The sequence below is a fragment of the Talpa occidentalis genome, unplaced genomic scaffold, assembly GCF_014898055.3.
Source record: "Talpa occidentalis isolate TD23 unplaced genomic scaffold, MPIMG_talOcc4v2.1 talOcc4.14, whole genome shotgun sequence".
NCBI lineage: Eukaryota > Metazoa > Chordata > Mammalia > Eulipotyphla > Talpidae > Talpa > Talpa occidentalis.
Window position 1 is genome coordinate 46565015 of NW_023601433.1, and position 13912 is coordinate 46578926.

Consider the following 13912-nt stretch of genomic DNA (forward strand, 5'->3'; position numbering starts at 1 on the left):
CTGTAAATAGGCTTCTGAAATGGAACAGAGTTGTTTTTGCTTTCATCATCAACCCTGCCAGCTTCTTTTTTACCCCAGAAAAATCAATTCAATTAAAAAACCAGTCACCAGTCCAGCAATGCCATTTCTGTAAAATACCCAAAAGAATTGAAGGCAAGGCATCAAAGAGATATTTGTACACCCATGTGCATGGCAACATCATCCCCAACAGCCAAAAGGTAGAAGCAACCCGAGTCTCTAAGTGCATGTCAATGGACAGATGGACAAATAACATGTGAATGTTATATACATGGCACATTTTCAGTTTTGATAAAGAAGAAAATTCTGACACATGCTACAACCTTGATGGACCCTAAGCATAATATGCATTGAAATGAGTCACTAACAAAAAGACAAGTAATATATGATTCCAATATATGCAGTAATTAGAGCAGTCAAATTTATAAAGACAGATGGAATTATGGTTACCAGTGGCTGGGAAGAGGGGAAAATGAGACTTAATGTTTAAAAGGTACAGTTTCTGCACCCCTTACTAGGCAGTTTCTGTTTGGTGATGGTTATGCAACAACGTAAATATACTTAAGGCCACAGAATTGTACGAAGTGTAAATGTTATGCTATGTCTATTTTACCACAATGAAAAAAACAAAAAATCAGGCAGCGAGGACTGGATGGCACTAAGGTTCCTGCTACGTGTCCGCATCTGTCATACGGCATTTAGACAAGTCGCTTGGCTTCTCTTACTTGGGAATTTCTTTGTCTACATATGAAAAGGACTCAGGAATATTGCAAAACAAAAACGACACACAAAACAGACCACCCCCCAAAGTGTAATTTTTTAAAAGCATTTATCTACCAATTGTCCTTGGCCCTTTCTCTTCCAAAGTGACTGTCAGAGCATGTGTGGGGGTGACTACTCACACCAACCGGCCCCGGGCCCTATTCAGCCCGAATCTGTCTGGTGTCGGTGAACGTTCTCTAACTGCATGTTCATTGCCCCAACTATTCTACTTGCCGGTTTCATGGACACCTCTTAAAATATTCTCCAACTTGTTCCCATAGCTGTGTGTCCACATGGACTAGGCTCAAATTGAAAAATTTGAGGTTTTCCAAATCTTCTTGCCTTCAAGAAGGCAAGAGAAATGCCTTCTTCCATTTCTTCGTTTTATTCCATTTTATATTCTGCTGCTTTCAGGACAGGACTTCACTGAAGCCTAAAGGTAAGTGCGGGGACTTTAAATCGGGTTACTCATTACTGGATAATACTTGAACTGGAGATGAACCTGGGCTTAGAAATATCAGTAAGGTCACACTGGGATGCTAGTACACAGATGAGGTTGAGAAAGGAGAAAGAAGGGTGCAGAGTGGGTCAGGAGGATGCTTGGAAGGTCAAACAGCACTGAAAAACACACTTTACAAAGCTTTCCTTCTGAAACTTAGGACTTCCTGCTGGAGTCAAGAGACAACGCTCAAGTTGTCTCTGCCAGGAAAGAATGACTGGTTGATGACCTGAGATTAACACTTTGCTAAGTGTTTAAAAGCTCATAAATGCATTTACAAGGGTGGTTTTACAAAAATAAGATATATGTAAACATTAGGAAGTTATATGTCAAAATGTTGGCAATAACTTTTTCTGGGTTATAGGATTACTAGAAAAATATGGTCATTCCGTACAAGATGGGTGCAGATCTCAGCAGAGTTGAGCATGTCTCAGTGGGAAGTAGCCACTAACTGTTTACATTTCGGAGGAAGAGTAAGAGGAGAATTTTGAGACTCAGATATTCCATAGTACACCGAGAGTAACACCTGTGTGGCATAGATGTTGCCCGTGTGAGGACAACTAGGTGGAATATGCAGATGAACCACTGCTCGTGTAACATGCTGCAGGTAAGGAATGTGGCTTGAGGACCAAGTAGTACCTTTACTATTGCTCAGAAATTTCCTAAGCTAAGGTTTAATTTCATGACCTAAATGTTCTACTTTCCACAAAACACTAGAACATACTTTGGTCAAGTTCTTTGGGACTTTATAACAAGGACTGCCTTTGCACCAGTCCAACAGCAAGCTCTTCATTTCCATCTGAGACTTCACTTTGGAAGCACTTTTTTTACACTTTTAACATTCTTAATTTGAGGAACATTCTGTTTGTGATTATATAGCACATCTCTGAGATGAGATCTTTTCTTTCTGAATTCCACCAGGATTGCCTTTAATAACCATATTTCTACCAACAACCTCTTCAAGTTAATGTAGGGTTTTCCTAACATGTATATCAAGAATCCTCCAGACTGCCCACGATCCAGTTTCACAACCACTTCTATATCCTTACTTTTATTTATAAAAGTAGCATCCACTGAAGTCTGCATTAGTGACTAGGCTTGTTATAATAATCCACCACAGACTGGATGACTTAAATAATTCATTTTCTCATAATTCTGGAGGCTCAGAGTCCATGCACAAGGTGCTCACAGATCTGGTTTCCTCTCTAGCCTCCCTCCTGGGCTTGCAGATGGCCATCTTCTCTGTGTCATCTCCCATCTCTGCTTCTGTTTTCTGTGTTCCAATCTCCTCTTATGAGACATTAGTCATATTGGATTAGGGCCACACTAATGATGCCATTTTAACTTAACTACTTCATTAAAGTGATTTTTAGCTCCAAATACAGTCACATTCTGAGGTACTGGTGGTTAGGACGTCAACATATGAATTTTGAGGAAACAGATAAGCTCATAACACTAAGTACCTGTTATAGGGCTCAGGGGGACACTGTTCCTAATGCTGGGGTATGTTATGCATTCCCATATAGTACACAAAGACGTCCTCTAAGCATGCCAGGAACAAACACAAGGAAATTAGGGAATGAACAGATTTCTGGATCTGTTACTTCCATTTCTCTCTTTTAAAACTGACTTGGCCAGAAACACATCAAGTGTGCAGGTTCTTCTTTACCCATCAGTTTTCCCCCACACTGGGAGGGAAAGGCAGGCCGCTCCCTCCATCCCCCTATTGCTAAGGTTCATTGTTCCAAGGGGAAAACTTTTGAAAGTCTACTACAGGTGCTAGCTCAGTATTTAGTGTTGACAAAACGATGAGCTAATAACGTAAATGGTTTTCAATTTTTGTTTTTAACAAACTGAAGACTTGACAGGTCCATTCACTATTTTACTGATAGATTATAACAATTTGCTATCCATAGACAGGGAAGATACAGGTTCCCTGCCCCACCCAGGGGAGGGTAGAGTTGAGCAGAGATGAGAAGCTAGAGGAGACTAGGAAAAAGAAGGATGAGATCAAGAAGACAACCCAGAGGAGGCACAGGGAGCAGGGAGACATGTGAAAAAGCTGTACCTGCTTCTCCAGCCTTGGACCTGTGCCAGAGGCTTGGGGGATATGGAAGGAGACTTGAAAGACATAAAGACGTGGGTGAGAGAGCTATGGGGAGGCTGACAATGGCAACCTTTATCTTGACTTGGGTTTTAGTTTTGCTCTTTTCCATGCAGACTGCCTGGCCCCTTCTGCCCCTTTACTATGGGTTCTCAGCAGAAAGTGCCTTAGACTTGGGGCAAGCGGTTCTGCTTTGGGCTAACCCTGTTTGGCTGGGCATTTACCCATGAGGGGATGGGTAATTTTAAACTGTATGTCTCTTCTCTTCATTGCCCACTAATTGTAGTTATTTTCTATTGAAGGTCTTATGCACTAAGAGTAGGTTTGTCTTTATGTGGTGGATGGCAGACCCCAATTAGAGTATGCAGTTTTAGGGGTCTTGGGCTGCCCCTCACATTACCCTGAAACAATGTGACTTTAGCATGTAATTCTAGATGTGTTTTTAAAGGGTGCTATGACAGTGGGAGAACTATGGGGACCACACCTAGGGGAGAAATCAAACACAGCACTGAACAATGATGTATGGGGGGGGAAAAAAACCCAAATAATTCTAGAACTGTTTAAAGACTGAACTGATGCCCACTGCTCCCCTCAGCAGTGTACTTCAGCCAATCTGCCTGTTCTGTTCCCCACTCTGTGTCTGGTGGATCCTCTTACAGCCCGTACCTCTAGCTTGTACCCCAGTTCTTGTATGCATAAATAAATCTTTTTTTTTTAAACAAAGACCTGAGTGACATAACAAAATCTGCAATTCCATTTACTTACTAAGAACATGTTCTCAGCTCTCAGGTTAATGAAGAGAAAAATGTAAAAATTGTACTGCTGCTTTACTCTATCAGTAATAGTCATATATAAAAATTTGAGCTAGTGGAGAAAAAAAAAGTACTGACCTCATTAAGAGATGTTTCTCATAACACCTGAATTTTTAATATAATTCACATATAAAAAAACTGCAGTGTTTGTTCTACCCGATTGTGTAGTAATGATAACTCACCTGGAGATTTTGAGTAAATTAAAATTTTATAGTCCAGAAAAATAATATCCCAGTTTTAACTTGCATGCACATTTTTGTTAGAAAGGATTTTCAGGAAGAAACTTCCTTTAGAGAAAACTAAGAAAGAAATAGGCAGTTCAAGGAGAAAAGGGAATAACAGAAGATTTTCAACTGTAAGAAATGGATGATGGACATCACATAGTTTTGGAATTCCACTACCTAAAACACATTACTCAAAAATAACGTAAGTTAACAATGTAAATAACATTCTTTTCAATTACTGAAATCTGTGATGAAATTCTTTTTTGTATCAGTTTAAAGTTGAGGTGAGGATAGAAAATTTTCCAAAATTCTTCTGGGGAAGGACAATCAAAATGTGTGAAGACATCTGCAATCATGGTAACCTGGCTTATCCCTCAAAACAGTTATGGAGACACAACTGTGCTCAATCAGGAGCAGTAACACACTGCATGTGAGTGTCCTTTCAGCTAACACCCTGAAGGTGCCCAAATCAGACCACCTCAAGACTCTCAGAACTGGTCTCCTCAAGACACCCACATTGGCATGCTAAGTATTTTGATCTAAGAGCAATGAAAGCCCTCAAGGCTGAGGAGACGATTTTGTGCCCTGCCTAAGTCCTCCATCCTTCCCTAATTGAAGAATAGATTATTATGCTCCAAGAGTCTGCCCTTTTCCCAATTGGAGAAACAATCATTTCTCCACCTTTTTGACCCAGAAGAATGCAGTCGTGGTAGTGTTGGGGTGTCACCCATTTGTAGGTTCCTCAGTGAACATGTCCTCTACCTAAGAATCTCACCTTTGCCCTAAGGGTGCAGTAACCCCTTTCTTGTCTGTCATGTAAAGTATCTCCCTCCCCCCATTCTTGGTGCCCAGGTCCCTAAACATGGGAAAAATATCCCTAGTCCACTCCACTATTCCTTGGGATTTATGACCATGTACATTCTCCATATCTGTTATTAAATTTTGACCTTTTCTCCTTCTAATCCATCTGATGTTAACTTATTCATCAGTTCAGTCTTAGAAGAACCCAGACTGGGTGGGGAGGAATTTCCTCTATATCTCAACAATCAGCTACTTGAGAGAACATCCCTTCCTAGAGAGAATCCAAATGGGCAAGGGGAGGGACTTGCATTTTCCTTCCCAAATTTGCACATATGCAATTGTTCAATGAGCTTTTCTTATAACATATAGGCTCTTATATCAAGGTAATATATATAATAACAGATTAACCACACTACTAATGATCACAAAAGCTCTCAAAAACAAATGGTAGACTTCAGTCTGGCCTAGTTTCTACTTGGTCTGACTCAGGGTCTACAGTCCCAGCTCTCTGCCAAGAATGGGGGAGAGCACAGGAAGTTACTGGCACAGGCTGCTCATAGTGAGTCCTACCGATAATCTCTTCTCAAGTCTGGCAGATTGAAATGAAAGGGCATTACTTGGGCGTTTCCTCAGGAAAAAACTGTTTACAATTTGAGAATTTTTGAACAAAAGTTCTTCCTGTATGCATTCTTCTTTGCCCGGCCAATGCAGCTGGATGAATTCATCAAATGCTGTTGTGAAGCACTGAGGCTCAATCAGTGTATGGTATGATGACGGAGTCTGATCATCAAATAGCTTCCAGACAGGAACAAAAACCAGGCTAAAAAAATTCTCAATTTTCTTCAGGTTATATGGAATAAAACGTTTGCAAACTTACTGACTACTATTAGACTGATCATAGTCCTCGTTCTTTTAAAATATTAATGCTTTTCTTTTTGAAGCAGTTTCATTCAATAAAACCTTTACCACTACTTGTCTGCACTTGAAAAAAAATCCAGTTTCACTATAATTGAGAACTGCTTAAGGCACTGATTTGTTCTCTGAAAGAATATTATAAATATTCTTAAAGGCATTCTCGATATTAAACTTCAGTTATATGAACTTTGGTCACATTTTCTAATTTCTTGCATATGTTATTAATTTTTTTAAAAAGATTTATTTATTCATGTATACAAGAACTGGGGTACAGGCCAGAAGTGCAGGAGGGTGAGAGGATTCACCGGAGATAGAGCGGGGAACAGAACAGGCAGACTGACTGAAATACACTGCTGAGGGAAGCAGCGAGACAGAAGAGGTCTGTCGCGCCACGTGGATATCTCTCCAGCCAGCCAGGATCAAACCCGTGCTGCAGAGGCTGCGGACAGCTTCACAGTGCTGTGCTCAATCGCCTGCACCACCAGGGAGGCCCTGTTATTAAATTTTGACCAAACATCTTGACTTTAACTTTTATTTCTTATTAAATACTAAATAATTGAATTAATTTTATCTTAAACTGTTTAGAAGAAACATCAATTTTGACTTTGTTATGAACAAGTGACCTGGTATCTTAGTGAAATTCTCAAGGTTTCACACTCATCCTAAAATGTGAACAGTGGGCCTCCCTGGTGGCCTAGGGGTTAAGTTTCAGCGCTATCACCACTACAGCCTGAGTTCGATCTCTGGCCAGATATGGTGCAGCAGACCCCTCTAGTCTCACCCTTAGCAGTGTATTTTAGTAGCTCCACTTGTTCTGCTCCCCACTGTCTCTGGTGCATCCTCTCACCCCCTGCACCTCTGGCCTGCACCCTTGTTCTTCTATACAAAAATAAATAAATAAGATTAAAATGTGAATAATCACATTAATACCTTCACAGGTAACTTGAGAAATGAATTACTGTAGACAAAGGTTAGGAACTGCTCAATCAATGACTGCTGCCATTATTATCAGAATGGTGGCCATAACAGTGGCTGGTGTTAGAAATATTCTTGGCAGTGGTTTGATTTTTCCTAACTTGGTAATTTAAGCTGTCACTAAATAGAGCCTAAGTATCTAAAGTTTCAAATTACTTATTATTTTTTATCTTCTCACCTTTTTATGTAAGGAGATAATGACAAATGTAAAAATTAACAGTTCAGATATTTAGTTAGCACTTCTTCATGGAAAGCCTGAGGGTAAAGTACATCTCATTTCCACTGTTGTGGTCTATGACGAGCTTATAATGGTCACTGGGGTTAAGAAAGTGGGGAATAAGATTTCCTACTTGTTTGTTTACTGGAGCATTATTTAACCTCTCTAGGCCTCAGTATCCAGACCCATAAAATGGAAATAGTAGTTAAGTATATATTTATAGGCATTACCCACCCACACCCAGTCACTGGTCATACATCTACTTTATAGACACAAGTAGGGCCAACTGTGATGTCATTCCCAAGGCATGCAATTGATTCAGTGTCAAATGATGTCCAAGAATTGATGAAAGAATAACCCCCAATAAATGATATCATGGAGTTAATGAAAGAATAGCCCCAATAAAGAAAACAAGTTAACACTTCTTTTTTTTTTTTTTTTTTTTTTAATTTTCTAGAGGCATGTCTTATTTATCTATTTGTTTGTTTGTTTGGTTTATATAAGCACTGGGTACAGTCAGAAGCCGGGAGGGCGAGAGAATTCACCAGAGCCAGAGCGGGGAGCAGAGCAGGCAGAAGGACTGAAGTACACTGCTGAGGGGAGCAGCGGGCGGCAGGAGAGGTCTGCGCGCCATGTGGGACCCTCCTCCGGTGGCCGGGGAGCAGCCGGGGATCGAACCGGCGCCGCAGAGGCCGCGGGCAGCTTCGCAACCCAGCGCTCAACCGCTGCGCCACCTGGGAGGCCCAAGTTAACACTTCTTACTACCTTTCACCCAAATATTCACTTCCTTGATGGTCTGAATAAAAATTACTGTTTCACCTTGAAATATAATCAAGAATTTAAATTTTCTTGCTTTAAAAATTTCTTTATATTTTCTTACTTTTTATAATGAAAATATTGAGACACAGGAATGCATTTTTACAGGTCTACAGTAAGAACATGCTATATATCAGAAGAACTAGGAACATTAAAAAACAAGTATGCTTCACAGTGCACCACAAAAATGGGTGCCCACCCAACACTAATGATAAAGGACTGATCACAAAAATCTGCAAAGAGCTGATGAGACTCAGCAACAACAAAGAAAATAATCCAGTCAAAAAATGGGCAGAAGAGCTAAAAAGAAACTTCTCTGAAGAGGAAATGCAAATGGCCAACAGACATATGAAAAAATGTTCAACATCACTTGCAATCAGGGAAATGCAAATCAAAACTACCATGAGATACCATCTCACACCAGTGAGAATGGCACATATTAAAAAAACTAGCAACAACAAATGTTGGCGAGGATGTGGAGAAAAAGGAACTCTTCTGCACTGTTGGTGGGAGTGCAAACTGGTCCAACCACTATGGAGAGCTGTGTGGAGATTTCTGGACCTACTAAACATAGAGCTTCCATATGATCCAGCAATTCCACTCCTAGGTATTTACCCAAAGGACACAGAAACATCAATTCCAAAGAGCACCTGCACCCCTATGTTTATAGCAGCACTGTTTACAATAGCTAAGCTTTGGAAACAACCCAAATGCCCAAAAGTAGATGACTGGATCAAGAAGATGTGGTACATATATACCATGGAATATTACTCAGCATTCAAAAAAGATAAACACATGCAATTTGCAGCAACATGGATGGCGCTGGAAGGGATCATGCTCAGCGAAATAAGCCAAAAAGAAAAAGAAAAATACCGGATGGTCTCACTCATAGCAGGAATCTAGAAAACTTAAATAAGGGACCAGGAAAATGAATAACTATAAGAAAGTGAAAATCAAAATCAACAAAAAACTATGAACCAGAGACACTTTTTGGGGGGTGGGGGCGGGAGGGGAAGGATTGGGGTCAGAATGGGGCGTTTGCAATTGTATGGGGGAATATAAAAATAAAATTTAAGATTAAAAAAAAAAAAAAAAAAATGGGTGCCCAGTGAATCAGTGACCAGAGGCAAGGAGGACCCTTGGCTGGTGAGGAATATGGAATGAATATATCCATGAAACACTCCCATTATGGTAGCAGTCACAGTTGCTGTGAAGATCTTATTACTCCACAATTATTGGGCCCAGAGGAATGGATATGAACTGGGACACTGCTGGAAACCTCCAGCCTAAAGCTTCCTGAAGGAAACTAAACAAACAACATGAGAAAAACTGGTAGTGAGAACAGTGTCACAGTGCCTATTAACAATAAAGAGCTATAAATTGTTCCTCTGGATTGAGTGTGTTCCAAAACAGAAACTTCCTCATAAGCAGTTCTGAGACTATTGCCTTCTCCCCGGACCCTAGAGATGCCAGACAATAGGCCTACAAGCTTCTGAGAAATCTTTACCCAAATCTGACCAATTGTAATGATACCCTGACAGATATGGGAGTGGAGAGGCAGTTACGGCACTTTTAATGAGCTGTGAGGCTCCACGCCCAATTGGGGGAGAACAGGCAGCCCTGAAAATGAGGACAACTTAGAAACTTGGAAAACATGACAAAGTAATGAATAATTTCTCCCTGAAATTAAACATAAACAGGTATTTTAGCCTTTCTATTTTTTTGGGTAAGGTGTTAAACACACAAAAGCTGTGCAGGGCATTAACTCGTTCAGACTGCAGCGAGACACAGAGCCAGGAAATGTATCACAGACTTGTAACAGCATGGTTTATGCCTTTCTAATTAAGATAAAGGAAATGTTTACTTCCTTAGGGAAGCAGGAATGTTGCTGGTTTTACAAAACCAGTACCTGTTCATACCCACAAAGAAGAGAAATAGAGGGTTTCACATAAAATGTTGTACAACTATGTCCTTGTAACAGCTCACAATAGGCATTCAGTGAAATCCATTCATTCTATACTACAAAGACCATTCAAAAAACCATGTGGTTTCCTTCCCAAGGAGCCCTCCTTGGACACTGACTACGCTGTCATCACCCCACACTCACATGTCCTCCACGGTGATGTCTTTTAGGATCTGGCAGTAATCCACATTCCACACAGCCTGGTCGTCCCACACCTTGGAGGCCAGCAGGATTGCCCCTAGAACAATTCGCTTCCAGTTGGCCGGACAGATATAGATCTCTGCATACGTTAGGAGTCTTTCAAGGTAAACCTGGGAAGACAGGAAGACTCCAGAGCTAAGTGACTTGGTTGTTTTCTCCTAAACACTTGCATAGGGAGGAAAAAAAAAAGTCTAAAATGGTTTAACTATTTCACCAGTCTTTCAACGGGAATTTATTACCTGATCATACTTGTTTTTAAAAAGTCAAAGGGTTCAGTGAGTCTGATATGAAAAGGGCTACAGGGCACACACCCCACCACTGAACAATGTGGATGTAGTTGGATCTTCAGTCTCTGAGGCAGGAATAAACTCCAGGAGTCACAAGTTGATTTTTCAGTCTTTCAACAATATCAATATAAATTCACAAACAACAAATACTCTAACAAAGAGACAAAAATTGTGAAGAGACTAAGCCTATTTTTCCCTATCTATTTTTTTTAAACATTTTACCTTGAAGTAACTGCAGATTTACAGTTAATAAACCTTTTTTTTAAATTGTAGAAAAATAAACATAAAGTTTAACATTTTACTATTTTGAGTGTATAATTCTGTGGCATTATATATATTTGCTTTGCTGTGAAATGACCACCATCCATTTATTTCCAGAACTTTTTATCATCCCAAACTGAAACTCTGTATCTGCCAAACAATAACTCCCAATTTAAACCTCTCCCCAACCAGCCCCAGGCAACCACCTTCTTACTGTCTCTATGAATATGACTGTTTTAGAGACCTTATATAGGTGGTATATAATAGGTGGTTTTAGATACCTTATATAAGGTTGTATATTGGGAATGACATCACATCAAAAACATAGTGTTTTTGTCCTTTTGTCTAGTTTATTTCACTTAGCATAAGTGAATGTCTTCAAAGATTATGTCCTCAAAGATTATGATGCTATAGCGTGTATCAGAATTTCCTTATTTCTAAGGCTGAATAATGTCCTACTGTGTGTGTGTATGTGTGTGTGTACTTAATTACATAATTATGTTTTACTTAATTAACCAAGATGGGTATTTCAGTTATGTCCTCATTTGCTACTGTGAACACCTGTATATAGCTATCTATTTATAAATATATATATTTTTTTGTGGTATGAATTTTAGTACTAATCTCATTTAATTTTCTTATCATTCTTTTCCCCTAATTGAAATATCCCTACATGAAAATTTCAACCCTAAGCAAAAAACAGTAAGTGGGGAAGATGGCATCAGAGGAGGCTCCTGCACTGGTCCCAGAAGGATTATCTAAAGTAGTCCAGAGAGGCACAGGATTCAGGGAAGTGCATGACTTGGGGAGAAACTAGAGTACCAAATAGACATTGGAGACCTATGCTGTCCATGTGTGACAGAAGAGATGCTGAGGAAATTCAACTCAATGTAACAAAAGGTGAGTTGTGAGAGGCATCTGGAGACAGCAGCCAGGGCAGAAACTGCAGTTCAAAACCAAGCCTCCATGATAGGGCAGTCCTGAGGAGCACAGAGCTGTTTAGTAAGAAACTGTGGAAATGTGTAAAAGTGCTAGGGTGAGACAGGTAGGCAGGGACACAGTGAAGAAGACAAAGTGCAGAACATCACAGCTCCCTCAAACACTGCCCTTTAGGCTCGAAGGTACACTGAAAGCCTGGCCCACAGACTGCAGAGACACAGTTGTGAAACCCAGAGAGGAGGGTTATCAATGGTACACCAAGCAACAGCTGCCACACACATCGCTTTCCAGGCCCCTGCCCACTACCAGATGCAGCAGTTACAGATCAGCTCTCCCAGAAATACAGTGCCATCCACTGGAAAAGTCAATGTCCTGTACCCTTAACACACTTGAACAACTTAAAAAGCTGATAATGGGTAGATGGAGTAAACAACACATGGGACCTTAAGTCCTCAGTGGAATATTTCATGACTGATAGAGTACAAAATCTCCAGTAACCAATCACAAGACATGGAAGATCTTTTTTTTCCTATCAAATAGTTTCAAATTACCATAACAAAGAAACCCAAGGACATGAAAGAATACACAGAAAAACTCATTGAAGATATACGAAAACACAGAAAAACAAATGAATGCCCTGAGAAATAAAATTAATGAAGAAGATTGAAATTTAACCTTTTTTTTAAAGATTTATTTATTTATACAAGAACTGGGGTACAGGCCAGAGGTGCAGGAGGATGAGAGAATTCACAAGACACAGAGCGGGGAGCAGAACAGGCAACGACCGAAAACACTGCTGAGGGGAGCAGCGGGCGAGACAGGAGAGGTCTGACACACCATGTGGTTATCTGCCTGGCCAGCCGGGCGTTGAACCCGTACTGCGAGGCTGTGGACAGCTTCACAGCGCTGCACTCAACCCGCTGCACCACAGGGGAGGCCCAAAATTGAAGCTTTTAATAAAAAAATGGACACATGGTATGTAAAAGATCAATGGAGTAGAAAAAAATTCTGGCAAAAACTATGGAAGTAGAATAGACCAAATGGAATGCCTAATTAGCATAAAGAATTCATGGAAGAAGAGAGAGAAACACAAAGGAAAAAGAAGAGGAAACACTTTTGAGAATTATCCCACTACATGAGCAAAGGTAACAGAAGAATAATGGGTAATCTAGAAGGAGAAAAGAGAGAGAAGGGAACAGGAACTAATTTAAAGAAATAATTGAGGAAAAGTTCCTAAACTTGGAGAAGGAGCTAAATACACAAGTTTATAAAGCTAAAAGAAGATGGGGTCACTTAAATATGAGGAGACATACACCAAGACACACAGTAGTGAAACTTCAAATAATTCAAAACAAAGAAAGAATACTGAAGCTGGAGAGATACCTATAAAGGAACCCTTATCATGCTTACATATGACTTCTCTGAGGAAACACTATTGGCAAGGAGAGAAAGGAATAACATGATCAAAATAAAGATAAAAAACTGCAAGTCAAGAATAATCTATCCTCCAAGGCTATCCTTCAGATATGAGGAAGAAATAAAAGGTCTCATACAAATAGAAGCTGAAGGAGTTTGAAAACATTAGACCTCCCATCCAAGAATTACTGAAAGGAGCTCACATATCTAAATTGGAGTGAAGGACATCCACAAACACATGAACAAGGAATAGAACTAGAGAATTAGGACAAAACGGCAGTAGCAAACCCTTATATATCAATAATCACTATGAATGTAAATGGACTGAACTCACCAATCAAAGAGCACAGAGTGGCTGGTTGGATCAGAAATCCAACTTTCTGCTGTCTCCAGGAAGTGCAACTGAGCTCCAAAGATAAACATAGTTGGAAAACAATCCCACAAGCAAATGGGACTCAAAGGAAGGCAGGGACAATCATATTCATATCAGATAAAATTCATATCAGATAGATTTCCAGCTAAAAAAGATAACAAGACACAAGGATGGACATTATATAATGATGAAGAGAACAATACATCAGGAGGATATAACACTCATCAATATATAGTCACCAATGCAGGAACATCAAAATATATAAGGTAATTATTATCAAATCTGAAAACAGACACAGGAGAAACACAGTGATGGTTGGGTATTTCACA

At 39.9% G+C, this 13912-nt stretch overlaps 1 protein-coding gene across 8 annotated transcripts in view; it reads right to left on the reverse strand.

Annotated features, from left to right (window-relative positions):
• Positions 1 to 13912, reverse strand: part of CCNY (cyclin Y) — a 205585-nt gene that overhangs the window by 14330 nt on the left and 177343 nt on the right. For all 8 annotated transcript variants that reach the window (XM_054694995.1, XM_054694994.1, XM_037510436.2 and 5 more), the window contains one exon: positions 10251 to 10417. In XM_054694995.1, the coding sequence (XP_054550970.1) occupies positions 10251 to 10417 (167 nt within the window). The remainder of the gene's footprint in view (positions 1 to 10250; positions 10418 to 13912) is intronic.